Genomic DNA, 17,421 nt, shown 5'->3' with positions numbered 1-17,421 from the left:
TGCAGGGGGTCCGAGCGGGCGCGGCCTTCCTCCTCACGCTGCTTCGAGAATTTAGAAATCCGAAGGCACCGAGCCCCATCACTGTGCTTTTAAAGCGTTTACCAGAAAGAGCTGGAGAGAGGATGGGCACGGGATCTCGGGAGTAGCTGCCCGCGTGCTAAGAAGGTCTCCTTTCCCACCTTCTGTTGCGCGATCCCCCTCGGGTGCCGGACGGCGCTCTCATCCTAGCACCTGGCCCCAGCGCAGCTCTCCCCCCAGCATCAGGCGACACTAGCCTGAGAACGGCCCCTGCCACTGTCGGCAGAGGGTTCTGCTTTAGCGTTAGTTAAGCGAGGGAACATTAGCCAAAAGCAGGAAACTGATTGCTTGCTGGACAGCTCTCGGGGGCGACTAAATTTGAGTCCTGAGAGGTTACAAATAAGAAACTGAAAGGGTGACGACGTGTATAAGAAGACACCTTCCAGTCGCCCATATAATCAAAGTCCGTATAGTAAAACTCGGATGTATAATTAAAAAATGTAAAATCCTAGGCTCCAAAGTTAAACAGGATTTAAATAATGGTCCCTTACTACCCCGTGGCCCCAATCCTCTGCGTCCATTCTAAAACTGAATCCACAGTTAACCTCGCTGGTCACGCACGTTACATCTCTGCGATCGCGAAACTGCAGTTCAGAAATTAAATTTATTAAAATCCTGTACTTATGTTTTACTTACATTAGGGGAACCGTTAAGGTTACTTATGGTTTAGGCCCTTTCTGCATGTTACCTTATTAATCCATAGAACCGTTTTCCAAGTAGGAATATATTCTTGGCCCTATTTTAATGTAGATGATGAAATTGAGGCTTTGAGAGGTTTAGGTAGCTCCCATGAAGTCTCAGGGCTAACGCGGGCTAAAGCCAAGATTCAAAGCCTCCTCAAGTCCAAGGCACTTTCCAGTATCCGAAAGCAGCGCCCACCGCCTGTCGTCAGCCTGACTAGGGTCCGGAGGGTAGTGTTAATGCGGTTGCTTTGTTCCAGCCCCCTTGGTGGCTTTACCTATTAACCGAATCGCCCTAACACGGAGACTGTGAAGGGACCTCAAAATTTGTCGCTTTCCGCTTCGGGAGGGCTCTGAATCACCTTTTGACAGCACCTCTCTGCCTAGCGCCGTTTCCCCATTTTTATAGCACCATATCGATTTGCAAAGCCAATAAATCTAAGAGAAGGGACAGTATGTCCCCCGATAATTATGTTATAGCATACATTTTACTGCCGCGGTTTCAACGCCAAGATGGATGACGTGTGAGGGATCCCCAAACGGCTCATCTCTCTCGCCCCGATTTGTTTAAAGTGGCCTTTTCGATTCCTCTGGTTTGCAGTACGGCCTGGCGTGCTCGCTTAGCTTTTTGTTTGCTTCTTTTCTACTTTACTTTAAACAGGATGAATGGACAGAGTTCCCTGCGCACAAGGGACCCAAAGCTGGGCTAGGCCGCGGTGGCCATTGGAAAAGGAAGTGGAAACGGACTGGGGGCAAGTCAGCTTTCCCCTTGCTCTACCAAATTTCCTACGAATGCCCCTGTCATGAAATTATTTAAAATCCGGTCTGAACCATTAAGACAATAAAGAAATCACATGGTATTTCCTCCGTATAGAAATGCATTAGCAAGTTTTTCTTCATTGAGGTATAATTCCACAATAAGTTTTCGAAAACTAAAACTAGAAGACAAGGTGTTTGACGTCCAATCGGAACGTATTTTAAGTTCGAAAGTAAACGTGACCCTCCAATTCTCCCCCCAAAAAAACTCTCAACGTAAATTTTTCTTCCTGACCAAACACTAGTGTTTGAGACAGGAAAGGAACCAGTGTGTGTGCCATACATTCGAAAGGGAATTGTCGCTGTTATGTTGAGGTGAGATGCGGGGAAGGGGACTTTCATCACCGACGGGTCTTGGTTGGGTCTGGGTTGTCTAAAAACAGCAAAGGACCAAAGACTCAAGGATGGAGACGGATCCTTAGGCGGCCCCGGTATTTTAGCCTCCTTAGCGCGGTTTAATTGGAAAGCCTGCTCTCAGCCTGCGCGAGCTCTTCCAGCGACTTCCCAGGAACCGCCCAGGCACACCTGCGGGGCGGGGGCTGGCGCGGGGGCGGGGATCAGGACCGCGGCCTGGAGTGCGGGTCCCCAGCTCCCGTCTGCCTCTGGCCGGACCGACTGCAAGGGAGACGCGCCCTCTGCCAATCCAGACCCGATTTTTCTCTCTCAAAGGGAAATAAAGACGGGCTAGACGACCGACTCCTTAGAGCACAAAAGTCTACGGTTTTACGAAATTTCCCCATTTACGTATATGCACTTTGTACATCAAAACCGGTTACAGAAAGAGTTTCTCAGTCATCTTCGTGCAGACTTAGTTAGATAATATTGATACGCGATGTCAGGACAGTCTCAAAATCATGACTCTCTCAGATGACATCGTTTTGCTTACACAAATGTTCTCAACTTTTGACGTTTAGGATTCCTCCCCGCCCCGCCCCCATATATTTCGGGAGCCGAGGAAGAAGGGAGCAAAAGACTGTTGGGAAATTGGGGCTGTTTTTAATTTTATTTTATTATTATTATTATTTTATTTTATTTTATTTTATTTATTTTATTTTATTTATTTATTTTATTTTATTTTAATTCTTTAAGACCCACCAAGAGGCTTCTAATCGCCAGACCGACTGGCTGGAAGGGAGAGCAAATATTTACACGTACAGCTTGAGTGTGTGTGTCAGCCTGAGTTTACACGGCTCCGAGTGAAGCGGATTACCCTGCGAATTTGGAGAATTTGAGTTATTCAAGCTGAACAAGGCCAACAGGACGACTTCCCTTCCCCCTACCCCCCGCTTCCGCCCCCCAACCAGGCCGTGGGAAGTCCTGGTCGCCGCTGTGTCTGCGGAGGCAGAGGGTTCTGGATCCATCAAGCTCGGGCGCTGTAAGGCTTGCACTCGCCCACTGCGCGTCGCGTGTCCCCTCAGGGTGCTTCACCCGCGGCACCGCGCCCGCCTCTCGCCTTCCCCAGCGGTCGAAGCCCCACTTCCCAGAGCCCCTTTCGGGAATAGAAACCACGGGCGAGAGGCACACGGGAGTCCCGCAGAAACCGTGGTTCCGAACGCAGCATCCTTTGCGAACGCTCGCAGCGCTCCCTTCGCGCCTCTCCTGCAGATCTGGCTTCTCAGCACCCCCCTGTCAAGCAGACAGACTCGGGGGCCCGGCCAGTACTGGGATCCAGCCCTGGGGACCGCCCGGCCAATGGGATCTGGCCCTCGGGCTCCAGCTCTGCGGCGCTCCTTTCCGCTCTACTTGGCGCGTCCCAACTTTCTTTGGGAACTTTGGGCACGGGCAAGAAAAAGAATGAAAGAAGCAAGAACTCCGGGAGGTTCCTCTGGCTCACGCACTGCACAACGCCCGCGACTTAGGATTTTAAGTCGCGACCAAAATGCCCCTCCCGACAGCGCGCGCCTCCCTCCTGCCCCGGGACTGCAAGGCCGGGAGCCGGGGGTCCGCCGACGGCTGCACCTGCCTCGTGGAGGCACCGCTCTGCCCCGGCGGGTGCCAGGCTGCGAGCGGCCGCGGAGCGAGGCGGTGCGGGCTCTGGGCCCGGGGCGCGGGGCGCGCCCTCCCCGCCCAGCCAGCGGCCCCGCCCCCGGCGGCCGAATCAGGAAGCAGTGACGTGAGGCGGCGCTGACTGGCTGCGCGCCGCCGGGATCGCCGTCGCCAGCAAATTAAGGCGCAGGGCTGCGAGCGCCCGGGCGCAGTGTCTGCAGCGCGGTGTCGCGCTCCCGCTCCCTGGCGTCCACCTCTTATGCGTGGCGCTCCGCTGGTCTCCACCTCCCCGCAGCTTGGGCCACTCCGGCTGTCCCCAGCGGGAGAAGGGAGGAAGGACGCGGAGGGGCTGCCGCGGGACCCCTGGGCGTCGCGCAGCTGATGCTCGTCACCGGCTTCCAGCCGCGCAGCCTGTGGTCCTACGGCGCGTCCCGGCGCTCGCGCATCCGGCGGAGCCCGCCCTTGGTCTTCTCCCGCCCTCTCCCGCTCGTTCGAAGCGTCTGCGGCTCGAGGGCTTTGCGGTGGGGGAGCGGAGAGGCCAGCGTGGAGCTCTCAGGAGGTTGGGGCTGACTCATCTGGAGTCCCCGGCTGCGCTGATTGCACTCGGAAACTTTGCGCTGTGTCCCGATCTTTGTCTCCCTTGGGGAAGCTGGACAGCAGTTCGGCAGGCCCGGTCCCTGGCCAGGACCACGTACTGGGGGCCATGGAGTTCACGGCGTCGCCCAAGCCCCAGCTCTCCTCCCGGGCCAACGCCTTCTCCATCGCCGCGCTCATGTCCAGCGGCGGCTCCAAGGAGAAGGAGGCCGCGGAGAACACCATCAAACCCCTGGGTAAGTCTGCCTGCCCGGCTGTCCGCGGTGGACAGAGGCGGAGCGCTGCGCATCCGTCCGCCCCTCTGTCCCCCGGCTGCGGGAGGCTCGTGAGGGTGGCCGCCTTTCTCGGCTCGCGCGACAGCTTCCGACCCTCAGGCCAGAGGCCATACGTCGAGGATGGGAAGTATTTTTCCTTTTAGGCCCAAGTTTTCTTCGGGAACTCCACAGTCTGTTCAATACAACCGGTTTCGCCTCTCGTATATGCGCTAATCGCTCTCCCTAATGGTGTAGAATCCCCTGTCAACTCGGATATATGGGGTTGGGGTGGGTAGGTAACATTGTTGGGATAAAAACATTCAGGGATAAATAATAACAAAACCCCTTGTTAGACTCGACAGGATTCACAATGCGTGCAACATCTGCTCGTGCATTTGAAACCAAGGACACTCTAAGCAACTTCACAAGAAACTAGTTTAATTTGTTTCCTCTCTGATTCCATACACGAAACAGAGTCAGTTCCTTCAAACCACCGTCAAGTGTGGCAGAATAAGGCAGTTCTTCCGGCATGACCCATTTTCTTCACAGAAGCTCTAAACTTATCAGTAAGACAACATTTTATAACCGCTGTCATTTTTAGTAGAGGCTGGCAAAAACATTACCCAGTAACCATTTCCCAAATTCCTCAACTTTTAGCTATACTGTTTATTTAACAACCTTTACCATTTATAGAAGACACTAGGCTCGGAGTAAAGGGAGAAAAGGGATTATGTTCCACTTATCGCAAGTGACTTGTGTGGGAGAAAAACTGCTGGAGATGTGCTTTAAAGTCCCTTTACAATTGAGGGAGAAAGCAGTGTTCTCATCATCCTCTTTTGGGTCCCCAGGAAATAATTATTCCATATCCTGATTATGTGATGCTCTAAACCAGGGGGAACACATCCCATAGCAAACAGGGTAAGATTTCTTTTGACATCTGCTTATGGTTTCCTTCCTTCTCCTTGTCCTTCCCAACATCTCAATCGAAAACAGTAATAATATGAAAGACGAAGCATTAGAGAACAAAAATAAGGAGGCCTGAGCCGAGAGAGAAGAGAGAATGAAAACCCCTGTATCCACTCGGAGCCAAGGGAAAAGCAACCGGAAAGTCTCTAGAAAACATGTCAACAAGTCCCTCCTCCCCGGCTTTCACTCCCTTTCCCTGGTTTGTCTCCCCCACCCTCCCATCTATTCCTAACCTGCCAAAGAAATGCAAACAACCAAACAAACTCCAACTGTTTAGAAAGAAAAAATTAACCACCGATTTCAAAGTTATGTTCGTGGGACTTCCTAGTGCTACCCACTCCTGTTCCTTATAGATGACCCCATCACAGTCTGGTAGCTAGCAGGAAAAGAGGATTTCTGACAGAAGTACAGACAGAAGACAGGGACCCAGGCCAGCTTCAGCTGCACCGTCGCGTCAACATTGCTTCCTTTTCTATTTTTCTGAGAAAAAACAAAAACAAAAACAAAAACACCTATCTAAATTCTAAATGATAAAGCCGTTCCCAGCTCACAGAACCACCCCCGCTACACACATGGTCTGTAAAATGACTGTCCCTCTTGTAGCTTCGGAGATGGACTCTGAAAGAACTGGAAGGCATTCTTGTCCTTTTCAGGGGCCAGTTCTACAGAGCACGATCTGTGACTATAAGCCATGGACTCCCCAGTCAGAGAAGCACGTAAAGGTTCTGTCGTGGGAGAATGTTGTACTTCGAAACCCTAGTGAGATGTGGAAGCCGCTTTAGGGTGGGGCTCAAAAATGTCTCATAATCACTCATTTAAACACATTAAGTCTTTTTAGAAGAACTGCCTCAGACCACTAGAGCATTTCATTTAAAAAAATTTTTTTGAGCTATAATCGACATTTAGCATGTGTTAGAGCATTTCTCTTTCATTTTCTTCTTCTACTTTGCAAGCCGGACACACTGGTTCCTCTGGGGCTTAGGGAGTTTGCATTTTTCAAAGGTCAGAATATAGGAAAATTTCTAAGGCTGCTTGTTAATTCTCTATTAAGACCTTAAGTGCATGTGCTCCTAGAAATGTTAGCAGAAACTAAGATTTTGCCATAGTATGGTTCTCTTTCTTTGAATTTGAAAATATAAGGAAACGATAATTAATGTGATGATTCTTAATTTAAAATGTTTCTCTGTGTTGGATTATTCTAAAAAAAGAAAAGGTAAAAGTTCTCTATTTCCTGTGTGCCTACCCCAAGTCAAGGAGAAATACAGGAAATAAAACATATGATGTGTGTGTGTGTGTGTGTGTGTGTGTGTATCGTTACACACACACACACACACACACATACATACCTACTTTTAGAACTTGTTTCAGTTCCTTGAGGGCACTTAGAATAGTTGTTTGGAGATCAGTTTCACATTGCAGCTTCAAGTAGTTTCTTTTTTAAGGGATGCAAGATAATTGGGATAATTACAAAAGTCCCCCTGTATTCCATCAAAGTGACTGGTGTAGTCCCAGGCCCTTATCTGCTGTGGAGGAGAATGTGTGGTCATAGGCAGTGGTATTGCAGCGTGAGTGAATGGCAAAGCCTTCTTCCTACTTTAATACTCCTGCTAGCCTGGGTTTGGGGTTGTTTTCCTTACTTCTAAGACCTTTTTTTGTCCACAATGATCCAGAGAACACACTCCTGTGATTTAACAAGCTAAATGCTGGAGCCTTTCATAAGATCTCGGCCTGGGAGAGATATTGTAAAAATACCCTAATTTAACATCTTAAGGCCTAGGAATCGGAGAACCAGGCAGAGAAGTGAAGTGAATTAATTTTTTTTCACCGCTCGCCTCTCTCTCCCACCTTTGGAAAGGCCCTGCCAACCCCAGGAAGGCTCTAATCTCTCCCCAACCTCTGTCTCCCAGAGGAAGGTCCCTCCTGGTTATGACAGGGGCAGGACTGGCACCAGATCCCATGAGCTGCCACATCTAGAACTTGGGAGGGATGACAGTAGGGTAACGATAATGCCGTCTTTAATATGATCTTTCCTCATATTTCCAAGTTTTCCTTTAATTTCAATTAGAACATTCATTAGAAATCTGGACCCATTTCATCTGACATCCATCGAGCCTTCATGATCACCACCTTTCCCTTTATCTGCTCCTCACGTTTATTCTCCAAAGTGGGTTTCAATGATGGTGACAAACCACGGTTCCAGAGCTCCCTCATTTGGTTCAGTAAGCAAGCGATGGACATGGCACTCCGTGGGAACTCGCTCTTGCTTTATGTAATGCTGGGTTCTTGCTGCCTTCTTGGAGTTTCTAAACTTAACTTCCAAGGTCAAATCCAGGTACCTATTTTAGTTGTGCTGTTCTCCTTCCTGTATCTTTGCTTGACGGCCTCAGCTGTCATTCTCCATCCTGTTACAGAACAATTTGTGGAGAAGTCATCCTGCGCCCAGCCCCTCGGTGAGCTGACCAGCCTGGATGCTCATGCGGAGTTTGGTGGCAGCGGAGGAGGCAGCAGCCCGTCGTCCTCCTCGCTGTGCACGGAGCCACTCATCCCCACCACCCCCATCATCCCCAGCGAGGAAATGGCCAAAATCGCCTGCAGCCTGGAGACCAAGGAGCTTTGGGACAAATTCCACGAGCTGGGCACGGAGATGATCATCACCAAGTCTGGCAGGTAGCATGTGAGGCGGGCGAGGAGTGGGGAGATGGGAATGGCGCCTTGGGTTTCCAAGAGTCTGCTGGTCCTGAGCGGAGAGAGGAAGCTTCGTCCTGGGAGGGCATCTTTCCACGGTCTGGCTTTGGGAAAGAGCTGCTCAGAGAGACATCGGGCGTTTGCTTTCTCAGAATCTGGCCGTGGGAAGCCCCTCCCGGGTCTTGATGAGAAGGGCACAGAAACCAGGGAGCCCTGTCTGCTGCAGTCCGAGAGAGCACTTGGGGGTGCAGGGTCTGCATCTGGAAGGTAGGGAAACGCGAGTCCAGGATGCAGGGCATGCAGCTGGGTCTTCAGGGAGGCAGGTAGCTTCCTTTTTATCCGCCTCAATTTACAGAAGCCGCCAGCTCGCATTAAAACTAAAAGGATAACCTGGCGGAAGAAGGAAATTCGAAACGACCCTACTCTGGGGAGGACGGAGCGCTGGCGTGCAGCTGGGCGGGCTCCGGGCCGGCAGGAAGCCGCGGGTGCGGGCGCTCCCTGGCCCGGGGCAAAGGCTCCCGAGGTCGGTGGCCCGTGGCGCCTGGTCGCTCCGGCTCGCAGGACTCCGCGTCCCCAACCCGAGCACGGCAGGCGCTCTCGCTTTTTCTGTGGCAGGAGTGAGTTTTGTCGCAGCAACGGGAGACCGACCGGCTTGGTCATCGGTCGGGCTCATCAGGAGATGTGCGCTCCTGCCGATGCTCTTTGTCTCCCTGTCTCAGGAGGATGTTTCCCACCATCCGGGTGTCGTTTTCGGGCGTGGATCCTGAGGCCAAATACATAGTGCTGATGGACATCGTGCCCGTGGACAACAAGAGATACCGCTACGCCTACCATCGGTCCTCCTGGCTGGTGGCCGGCAAGGCCGACCCTCCACTGCCAGCCAGGTCTGTGCCTCCAGATTTCCCGCCTGAGCAAAATGCGTTTTAACCCTGCTGGCAGAAAGTCTCCTGCCCTGGTGGTTTGAATTGCGAGCAGGTCTGTTTTTCAACCCCTGTGCTCTGGTAGGAGATCATTCCAAGCCCAGCACTCCAGGACTGACCATGCAAAGCATGAGCTAGTCTCTGAGAAAGGTGGAGTTTGTGCCTTTAATTTGATCTTTCCTTACATTTCAAAGTTTTCCTTAAATTTCAATTGGAATATTCATTAGAAATCTGGACCTATCTCATATGACATCCATCAATTCTAGTTGGCTACTTAACACCAGAACGCATAAACCCACTGATGAAGTGATTGCCTCAGGATCCCTTTTTAGAAGAATGCATTTTAGCAAAGTGGTTGCTTCTAGTAAATATTGTTAACAATGCGGTTATATTTGCACATAATACATATCATTTTGGTAAAATGTGGTTGTCTTTGATTGGTCAAGGGCTCAGAGATCTTTAAATCAGAAAAGCAAAGTCGTTTTCTCTCCTCTGCATAATAACTTCAGTGGATGAATATAATTCAGCATCAGGTTAATATTCTTTTACATGAAACATTACTCAGTTAATATATTAGAAATCGTATGTGTTTATTTTTGTGCTGTTCACTGGTAATAATGTTTTTCCAGAGAACCCTGTTTACAAAATCCCATGCAAACCATTATTTTTGCTGCTTTGCTGCATTGAGCACGCTGGGGTGGGGGAAGCACATGTATTTGCTTATGTGAATAGTAATAGTTGAAGTTACAAGACTCCAACTGCATATTCTAATACAAAAGAAAGAATTTTTTTTTTGTTCTATGACTATCTAAATTTTGTAATTGATTGAAAGTTCATATCAAAGCTAAGAATTTATTTAAATATACAGATTTAGGAACTTTGAAGTTATGACTCGTTCTTTGTAAATATCTATCTGGAGCCTTCGTCAAGGCACAGAATCAACATAGACAATTTACACACACCGTTCAGAGGGAGTCTTAAGCTTCGATATATTAAAAAATATATTAAAATCAGGACTAAGAAAAAAAATTTTTAATTGTTACTTATTTTTTTTTAGTTGAGCAAAATTCACCAGTTTACAATAGATATTACGATGAATATAATTTGTATTCTCTACCGTTATTATGAAATAGCCGATTCACATTACTCTCGAGCTTTTAAATGAGAGAGAATTTTAGCAGATTCCTAACCATTTTTACAAACAAACTCTTTTTTTTTTCCCTCCCTTCAAAGTCATTCCTCTAAGAAGTCAATCACTGTCTGAAGGGATGGGGAACTGGTGCAGGCCAGCCGGACTTTGGGAATATGACATGCCTTGTTTATGTTACTAATCTGTTCTGCTTGGCGAACAGAGCACGTACCAATACACTATCTTAACTGAAGCATGTTTAAGCTATTGCTGGAATTTTAAGTCCCAGGGGCCTTGAGAGAGGAGGGGCTTCCTGTATTCTTTCTCATTCATCCTAGTTCAGCTTATTTATATTGATATTAGATTAACATGGTTAGTGCATTATAGGATAAAAATATCCTATATAATTTAATAATTTATTATTATTAAAAAGAAATAGTTTTATATTTTCTAGCTCCATAAAAGAAAGGTGAGGAACTCAGTAGGTGATCATTGAATAGTGGAAACGCTTTGTGGTTCTAGTTCTCTGAAGCATCTTATTTCAGACATAACTTCATCAGTCAGTCGTTCCTAATCAGGAGAAATAATGCCTGACGATAACAATAGATCATAATAATTGGCAAGACATTATACATGATCTAAAATAATGCTATATTTTCGTGGACAGTCCCTCGAAAGTAACTGATATTTAAGTCAGGTAATCTTTATTAATGTGATTATATGTGGTGAGTTGATACTTAAAGGAAGAACATTTCATCAGCTTCTAGGACCTTAAATGTTTTCGAACCTTTTTTGGCAGGGTGAGTAGGATGTGGCGCTGATCAGGGAAACATCTGCACACCTAGAAAGTTAGAATATTGGAGGAGTGATACTTGAAAAACTATTATAATTTGTGTCATCAAGGAATACTTCAATTGAAGGGCACATTTGAGCACTCCTAAAAAAAAAAAAATCAAACAAACAGGCAAACAGACATCTAAATCCTTTCAAGCTCTTGCTTGGGTGAAGTAGGAATCTTTCGTGCTATCAGCCTTTTTTGTGCTTTGCTTCTGGTAGGCCTCGTTTCAGCATGTGCACCCACTTCTTCTAGTCTTAGTCCTCTGTGTGACAAACCACGGCACAGACTTCTTGTTTACATGAGTATTGCAAGGAAAAGTTTTGTGACTTTTTCCCTCGCCTTCGTGCTAACCATAATACTTATATTTAATTATAGTTATAAGGATCCTATGCAAAATTTAAATATAAATAACCTATTACATGGATAAAGGAACTTGTCTTGTTGAATCAAGGATATTTCCTGCTCCTCTCTATAGTTTCCCCTAACTTCAGAAAAGCTCACATCAAGTGGCTACCAGGGCTGTGATTTATAAAGAATTGTACTTAGTGTTGTATTCACAGGTAGGACAAATGGCCCGCGTTTAACTGTGAGTGAGTAAAAGATTGCCTTGCACGTAGTAGCTAATCAATAGATAAATGTTTGATAAACACATTTTTTTTCCCATCAATTTTTTCTTTTTTTTTTTTGGCTTAGGCTGTTTACAAATAAATACATTGAATAATTTGAAGCTTACCCAGCTCTCATTTAGTGAGCACTTCACTAGAGGATGATGAAGGTAATAATGTTTAAGGTACTGGGAGGAGCAACAGATTATCATCCATGGACTATTAAAAGTTCCCCAGGTCACTGTATTAAAATTATTCTGTCTTGCATATATAAAGAACAAACTTTAAACTCAGTCACCTTCAAGTTCAAATGAGTGGATTCTCTAGAATTATTTCCTCTTTTAAATTCTTTCTGTCTTCATTGCTTTTTAGCAATGCTTCTACGAGGAACTCATTATGTAATAAGTATAACCTTGTCTTTCTTTTGAAAATACCTATAACAATAAGATGTTATACTTGACAGAAGTAGCCCAGTAGTGTAATTGATAGAAAAAAAGCTTTAAAAAATGGCTTGCTCAGCAGATAATAGAAAATTTATTAAGTAGTACCCCTTTTAGATCATTGGTACATGAAGAAACACATTTATGTAGTTTAGAGTTATTTTGATATTGCTGAATTATTAAATTTGAGATTATATGGGGTATATAAAATTCACTATTTATATGAGTTTTTTATGTTCCTTTAGAATTAGAGTATTTTATAGCCCACAGAGAACAGATTTTAAAAAAAAGTAACGATAAAATCTCTCGTAATTTTCCTAGGCTGTATGTACATCCAGACTCTCCTTTTACTGGCGAGCAGCTACTCAAACAGATGGTGTCTTTTGAAAAGGTGAAACTCACCAACAACGAGCTGGATCAACATGGCCACGTGAGTACAGTACCTTGGACTATGGATTCCCTGGGATGAAATTGAGAAGTCACACAAAACTTCCTCTAAGTCTCTTCCTCCTCTTGCTCTGCCCCTCCCCGCCTCTGTACCTGAATCATTCTACAAGAATATTTATGTGTTCTTTGGGGAATCTCGACCGCTATTGTCTAGAGGCCATTTACAGGGATGCTGTGTTCCATTTCCGTGCAAGAGGGCTGGGAGTAGTCATCACCATGGAGTTCCTAAGACTTCAGCAACTGCTTTTCTACCTGCACCAACTAAACCAAGGGAATGTGCACTTCGGAGGCTACTACCGTCCATTTTGGGGTTAAACATCTAAATTCCGTCATTGGTATACCAGATGACAGAACATAAGGCACTAGGGCAGAGACCTCCTGTGCATGATTTTCCTAAGTGTCTTCTATAGAAAACATTCATGGGAGATGCAATAACACACAGGGGTTTTATATCCAGATAAATTTGGGACAGTGCTGTTTACTCATTATATATCCCCTTTGTAGAGAGTCTTAGGAATATTAAAGTACAGAGAAGTCTTGCAATTAAAACGGAACAGTTTGATTTTGTGTCCATAAGGAGTTCATCCAAATGCGGAAAAGAGAGAAACTGAAATTCTGAGCTCTTCTCAATAGTTAATAGAACAAACAGCCGCTGACACAGGCTTTTGCATATACGATAAAACTGCTTTTTTAGGAACTATTTGTGATGTTATTTTATGCTCTTAAGATTTACAGAAACATTCCATTTTAGATTTTAAACTAAGAACACTTCAGGCAGACTTGCATACTTCTTTTCGATGTGGAGAATACTGTTTCTTTTTTGCCAGAAAGCACATTAGTATTTTCATAGTGGCTTTCCTTAGCTTAGATATTCTAATATAATTATTCTCTCACTTATACTCCTTTTAAAAGCTGTCCTTACTTAAGATTTTAGTTTTTGTGGGATCTATGCACTTTAGAAGAAGAGTTTCAAAACTTTTTTCAAAAAAGATGATTATAAGTAGATAATAAATTAGAGAGTTCTAGACATCGTTTCAAATGGATGGATTGAAACTGAAAACAAATAAATCACTTCAGGCTCCTGTTTGAAGCTCTCATTTGTTGCTGCCATCCATCTGCCCACAGGAGACCTTGTTTATCATGACCAAGTCAAAGTCACCGGGTTAACTCACGACTCTACTGGTGGCACTGTCAAGATGTTGGAAGTAGATTAACCGGTTTCTGTTATTTTGTGTGTTAGAAAAGATAATTGACCTTTATCTTTAAGGATGTTGGCATAATTGCCCTTTTTTTTCCTAAAGATGTTTCTATTGACAACATTGTTTTTTGGGTTAAAATCTATGAAGTATCCGAGAGACATTTTCTGTAGGCCGATGATCATTCTTAATGTCATTCATATTGAAATTCCTTGGACTCTAATCACTGGGCTGTACAACTGAAACTAATATATTATTGCGTGCCATCTATAATTGAAAAAAACTCATCGAATTGTACAATGTAAAATGAGCAACTAATTGTCTATTATACTTTAGGAAAGCTGGGGAAAATAATCAAAAAAAAGGAGGAGACAGATCTTGGGTAGACAAAGAACAATGTCTGCTACAATACGTATTAAAGTCTCTATTATCTAGAAAGAAAAATTTCTTGGGCTCCACTGAAACCTTTGCAGGGAGAAATAAAATTTTTTAATGGTTCTGGAATTTTCCATTTGTGAAGCTTTTAGAAGAACTGGGTCTTTCCAGGAAGACTTGAGAGTTCATGCTGAGATCAGCTGCCTAGAATGTGATACGTTTTTCTTTCAGCACCGGCTTCATGAGTGGGAATCGCACCGAGCTGTATGTCGGGAGCTCAGGGTTCTAGTCTGATTTTGCCAAGATGAGATTTTGATAAATTGTTTAGTTTTAAATGGTTATTAATATCCATTTTAGCTTTAAATTTTTACTTATTATTTATTTATTTAGTTATTTTTTTTTTTTACCCCCGGTCTTCCTGACCCTGTGTAGCTTCCAAGATCAGACGGGATCGGGCGTGTTCAGAGTGGCATGGCCATAGACTTACATTTTTATTATTTAATATGACCCTTTGTCACCAGAAATAGTGTGTTCTGAAAATTACAAGGAAAGATTTTTAGATCCTACGTTGTTTGGCCAAATCCTTTAAATTAGTCTTGAGGAAGCTTGTCTCACTGATGCATTTTTAGTTTTAAAATGCGAAAAATGCTTACTTCCAGGAATTAATTTTGAAGTAAAATGAAGCAGAGTCCACATTTCTGTTGGTGTCCCTGGGGCTGCCATAGGGCTTCAGGAGAGAGTCAAGGAGCCCTGGGCTCTGAGACTGGTCTGGGCTCTGAGTCTGTCTGGCACCCTTTCCCAAAGGAAATTGACCTTGGGGTGGGGAGAGGAGACCTTATTTCTATCTTCTTAGTAAAACATACAGTGAATGCTCAAGTTTCTATATATATATATCAGTATTAGGAGGCAAATGTTTGCTTTTGTCTTTTGAGTTTATTCCAGCTTTATGACTAAGCATAGATATCCTGAACTTATACTAACTATACAAAGAGATGACTTTTTAAAGTTTATTTCAGTTCATCGAAAGCTCTCATTTGTTTCAGTTATCCCTATTCGGGTTTGGGATCATAAAGACAATGGCATGTACAAAATTCAGTACCAGTTAATGCCCTGTATTTTCAAGATGGCTTACCTCTCAGCACAGAGAGAGATCGATTCTATATTGATTGTCCCACAGTGACTAGTATTTGACTCTGCAAAAGTCAATCAACTGTCAGGAACACTCCTCCACCGCACCCATGTTAGTCAAGAAAACAAGGAAGCCGTTAGTTGCGATAACACCGTCTGCAACTGAACCTGGTCCCGCCACAGTATTTATAACACATCTCCCCCAGGAGCCAAGCTCTCTGCCAGGCCCTTGGGATAAATGCCATATGACAGATTTAGGTAGCTGTCTGGATGGGAGGTGTGGGGAGGATATGGAAAACATTTTATATCTGAAAGTCAATTTGTTGCTCAGATTTCATAATGGCAAATTATTACATTTTATTTAAAATATACATGAAGAATACTGCCTTGTTAACTGGGGTTTGTTTGTCGTTATTAGCTATGGAATAGAAGGTGGCCATCACTTTCATTCATGTTTAGTTTATAATTGGAAGTGAAGAATCCATGAAGCTGTCAGAAAAAATAAAATAAAATGAAAATAATAATTTTATGTTTACTGAGCATGTCCTATTTGCTACGTGATTCACAAAGGTTACATCATCTAATCCTCACCAAAACCCTAGGAGTTTAATATTCTTTTTGCATTTGAGAGAATGCCATTGGGGAGGTGAGATCACGTGCCCCAAGACTGATGAGCTTGACAGTACCAGATTCAGTATTCCGACCAAGGTCTGATGCCACACTGCCTCTCTAAACTGTTTTATTTTCCCTTCCATACATAAAAATCTATCCTCCTAGCAAATATAATTTCTACATTAGAAAATTTAGACATACATCCTTTGGTTTAACCAAACTAACAAACAAAAAATAATTCAAAGACTTGATTTAAAAATAAACGTATTCTCCAGATGACTTTCCCCTCATCATTTTAGAAAGGATACTTGAAACAGCCAGTGTTATTTGCAGTTGTGGTAAAGCGTGATTCATGAGGATGACTCTGCAGTTATCTTGTGAAAGTGATTTGCTTTGAGAATGGGCAGGGTAGGTCCTGATCTTGAAACTCGATTTGAAACTGTAGATTTTATGGTTCTCTCTTTGCTTCATTGTAATTTGGCCTGTTTAGTCATACAAATACTTAAAACTCAGTACTCCCTGTCTCCTCGTTGTAGATAATTTTGAACTCAATGCATAAGTACCAGCCACGGGTACACATCATTAAGAAGAAAGACCACACGGCCTCTTTGCTTAATCTGAAGTCTGAAGAATTCAGAACGTTCATCTTCCCAGAGACAGTTTTTACGGCTGTCACTGCCTATCAGAATCAACTGGTAAGTGCACCGCTCACAATGTATTTCTTAAATAAGATAAAGATTTAGGAGGTTCTTTCATTTTCTTGGCGAGAAGGGCTACCCCAGTACTTAAAATAGAAGTTTCCTTTGGCAACAGCAATTGAATATCAGCCCGGGACCTCTGCGTGCTGAGTTAGGAAGGTTGTGAGGGTCTGTATTACATCGTCTTTTCTAGAATCTGTTCTCTGGTCAGGTTGTTCACTGCCCTCTCTCCCACCCAAACCTGCCCCTCTCTGGCTTCTCGAATTTTCTTCTCGAGAAAATTACCCGTTTCCTTTCCTCCTCCTGTTAGAGCCTGACAATGTGCATAGCCATACTCTCACTGCTCCATAAAATTTAGAAGTTCAGTTTTTCTGCTAAATTAGCACACATATTCTATCTAGCCAACTTCCCCGAGGACTGATACTGTAGATAGTTTGTGAAGTGTATTCAGGTGTAATTTAGGGTCTGATAATTATAGTAGAATTATTTTTAACATCTAGTATGTAAGCAGTGTGTATTTCATTCACATAACGTTTTTGATTTATGCATTTCTTCATAAGATTTAGTCCAATTTGACAAACATCTGTCGAAGTCTTACTAAGGACTAGGTGCTGTTAGGTCCTTCCCCCCACCCTCCCCCCCTTTTTTTTTTCATGGCCAGCACAACCTTGAACCCTGGGGATGACAGTAGGGTTCCACAGTGAGGACGCTGAAGCTGCGAGGGGATATGTCACTCTTCCACAGTCAGGAAAGACCAGAAGTAGAATTCCTTCTGCGTCAGTAAAAGGAACGCACATGGTCGTTTCCTTGACGGATTCAGTCGTTTGCACCCTCCCTGGGTCTTTGCCTCTTGCTTTTATTTGATCAGTTATGGGCACTCAGGAGCACTGCTCTCCTCTTGTGTTGCTGTCGTATTTTGGGTTCTGAGTGAATAATTGTTAGGAGCTGCCCGTCTCAGGGTGGCATGGTCATCC

At 44.6% G+C, this 17,421-nt stretch overlaps 1 protein-coding gene across 1 annotated transcript in view; it reads left to right on the top strand.

Annotated features, from left to right (window-relative positions):
* Window positions 1–3,700: 3,700 nt before the first annotated feature.
* TBX20 (T-box transcription factor 20) overlaps window positions 3,701–17,421 on the top strand; it is a 44,736-nt gene continuing 31,015 nt past the window's right edge. Inside the window, exons 1-5 of the mRNA XM_039862737.1 lie at window positions 3,701–4,390; window positions 7,786–8,041; window positions 8,779–8,943; window positions 12,313–12,421; window positions 16,286–16,444. Of these exons, the coding sequence (XP_039718671.1) occupies window positions 4,264–4,390; window positions 7,786–8,041; window positions 8,779–8,943; window positions 12,313–12,421; window positions 16,286–16,444 (816 nt within the window). The 5' untranslated portion in view covers window positions 3,701–4,263. The remainder of the gene's footprint in view (window positions 4,391–7,785; window positions 8,042–8,778; window positions 8,944–12,312; window positions 12,422–16,285; window positions 16,445–17,421) is intronic.

Source organism: Pteropus medius, unplaced genomic scaffold (genome assembly GCF_902729225.1).
Source record: "Pteropus medius unplaced genomic scaffold, Ma_sr-lr_union100, whole genome shotgun sequence".
Taxonomy (NCBI): domain Eukaryota; kingdom Metazoa; phylum Chordata; class Mammalia; order Chiroptera; family Pteropodidae; genus Pteropus; species Pteropus medius.
Note: the sequence above shows the minus strand (reverse complement) of the source record. Positions and strands in the feature narration are given on the sequence as shown.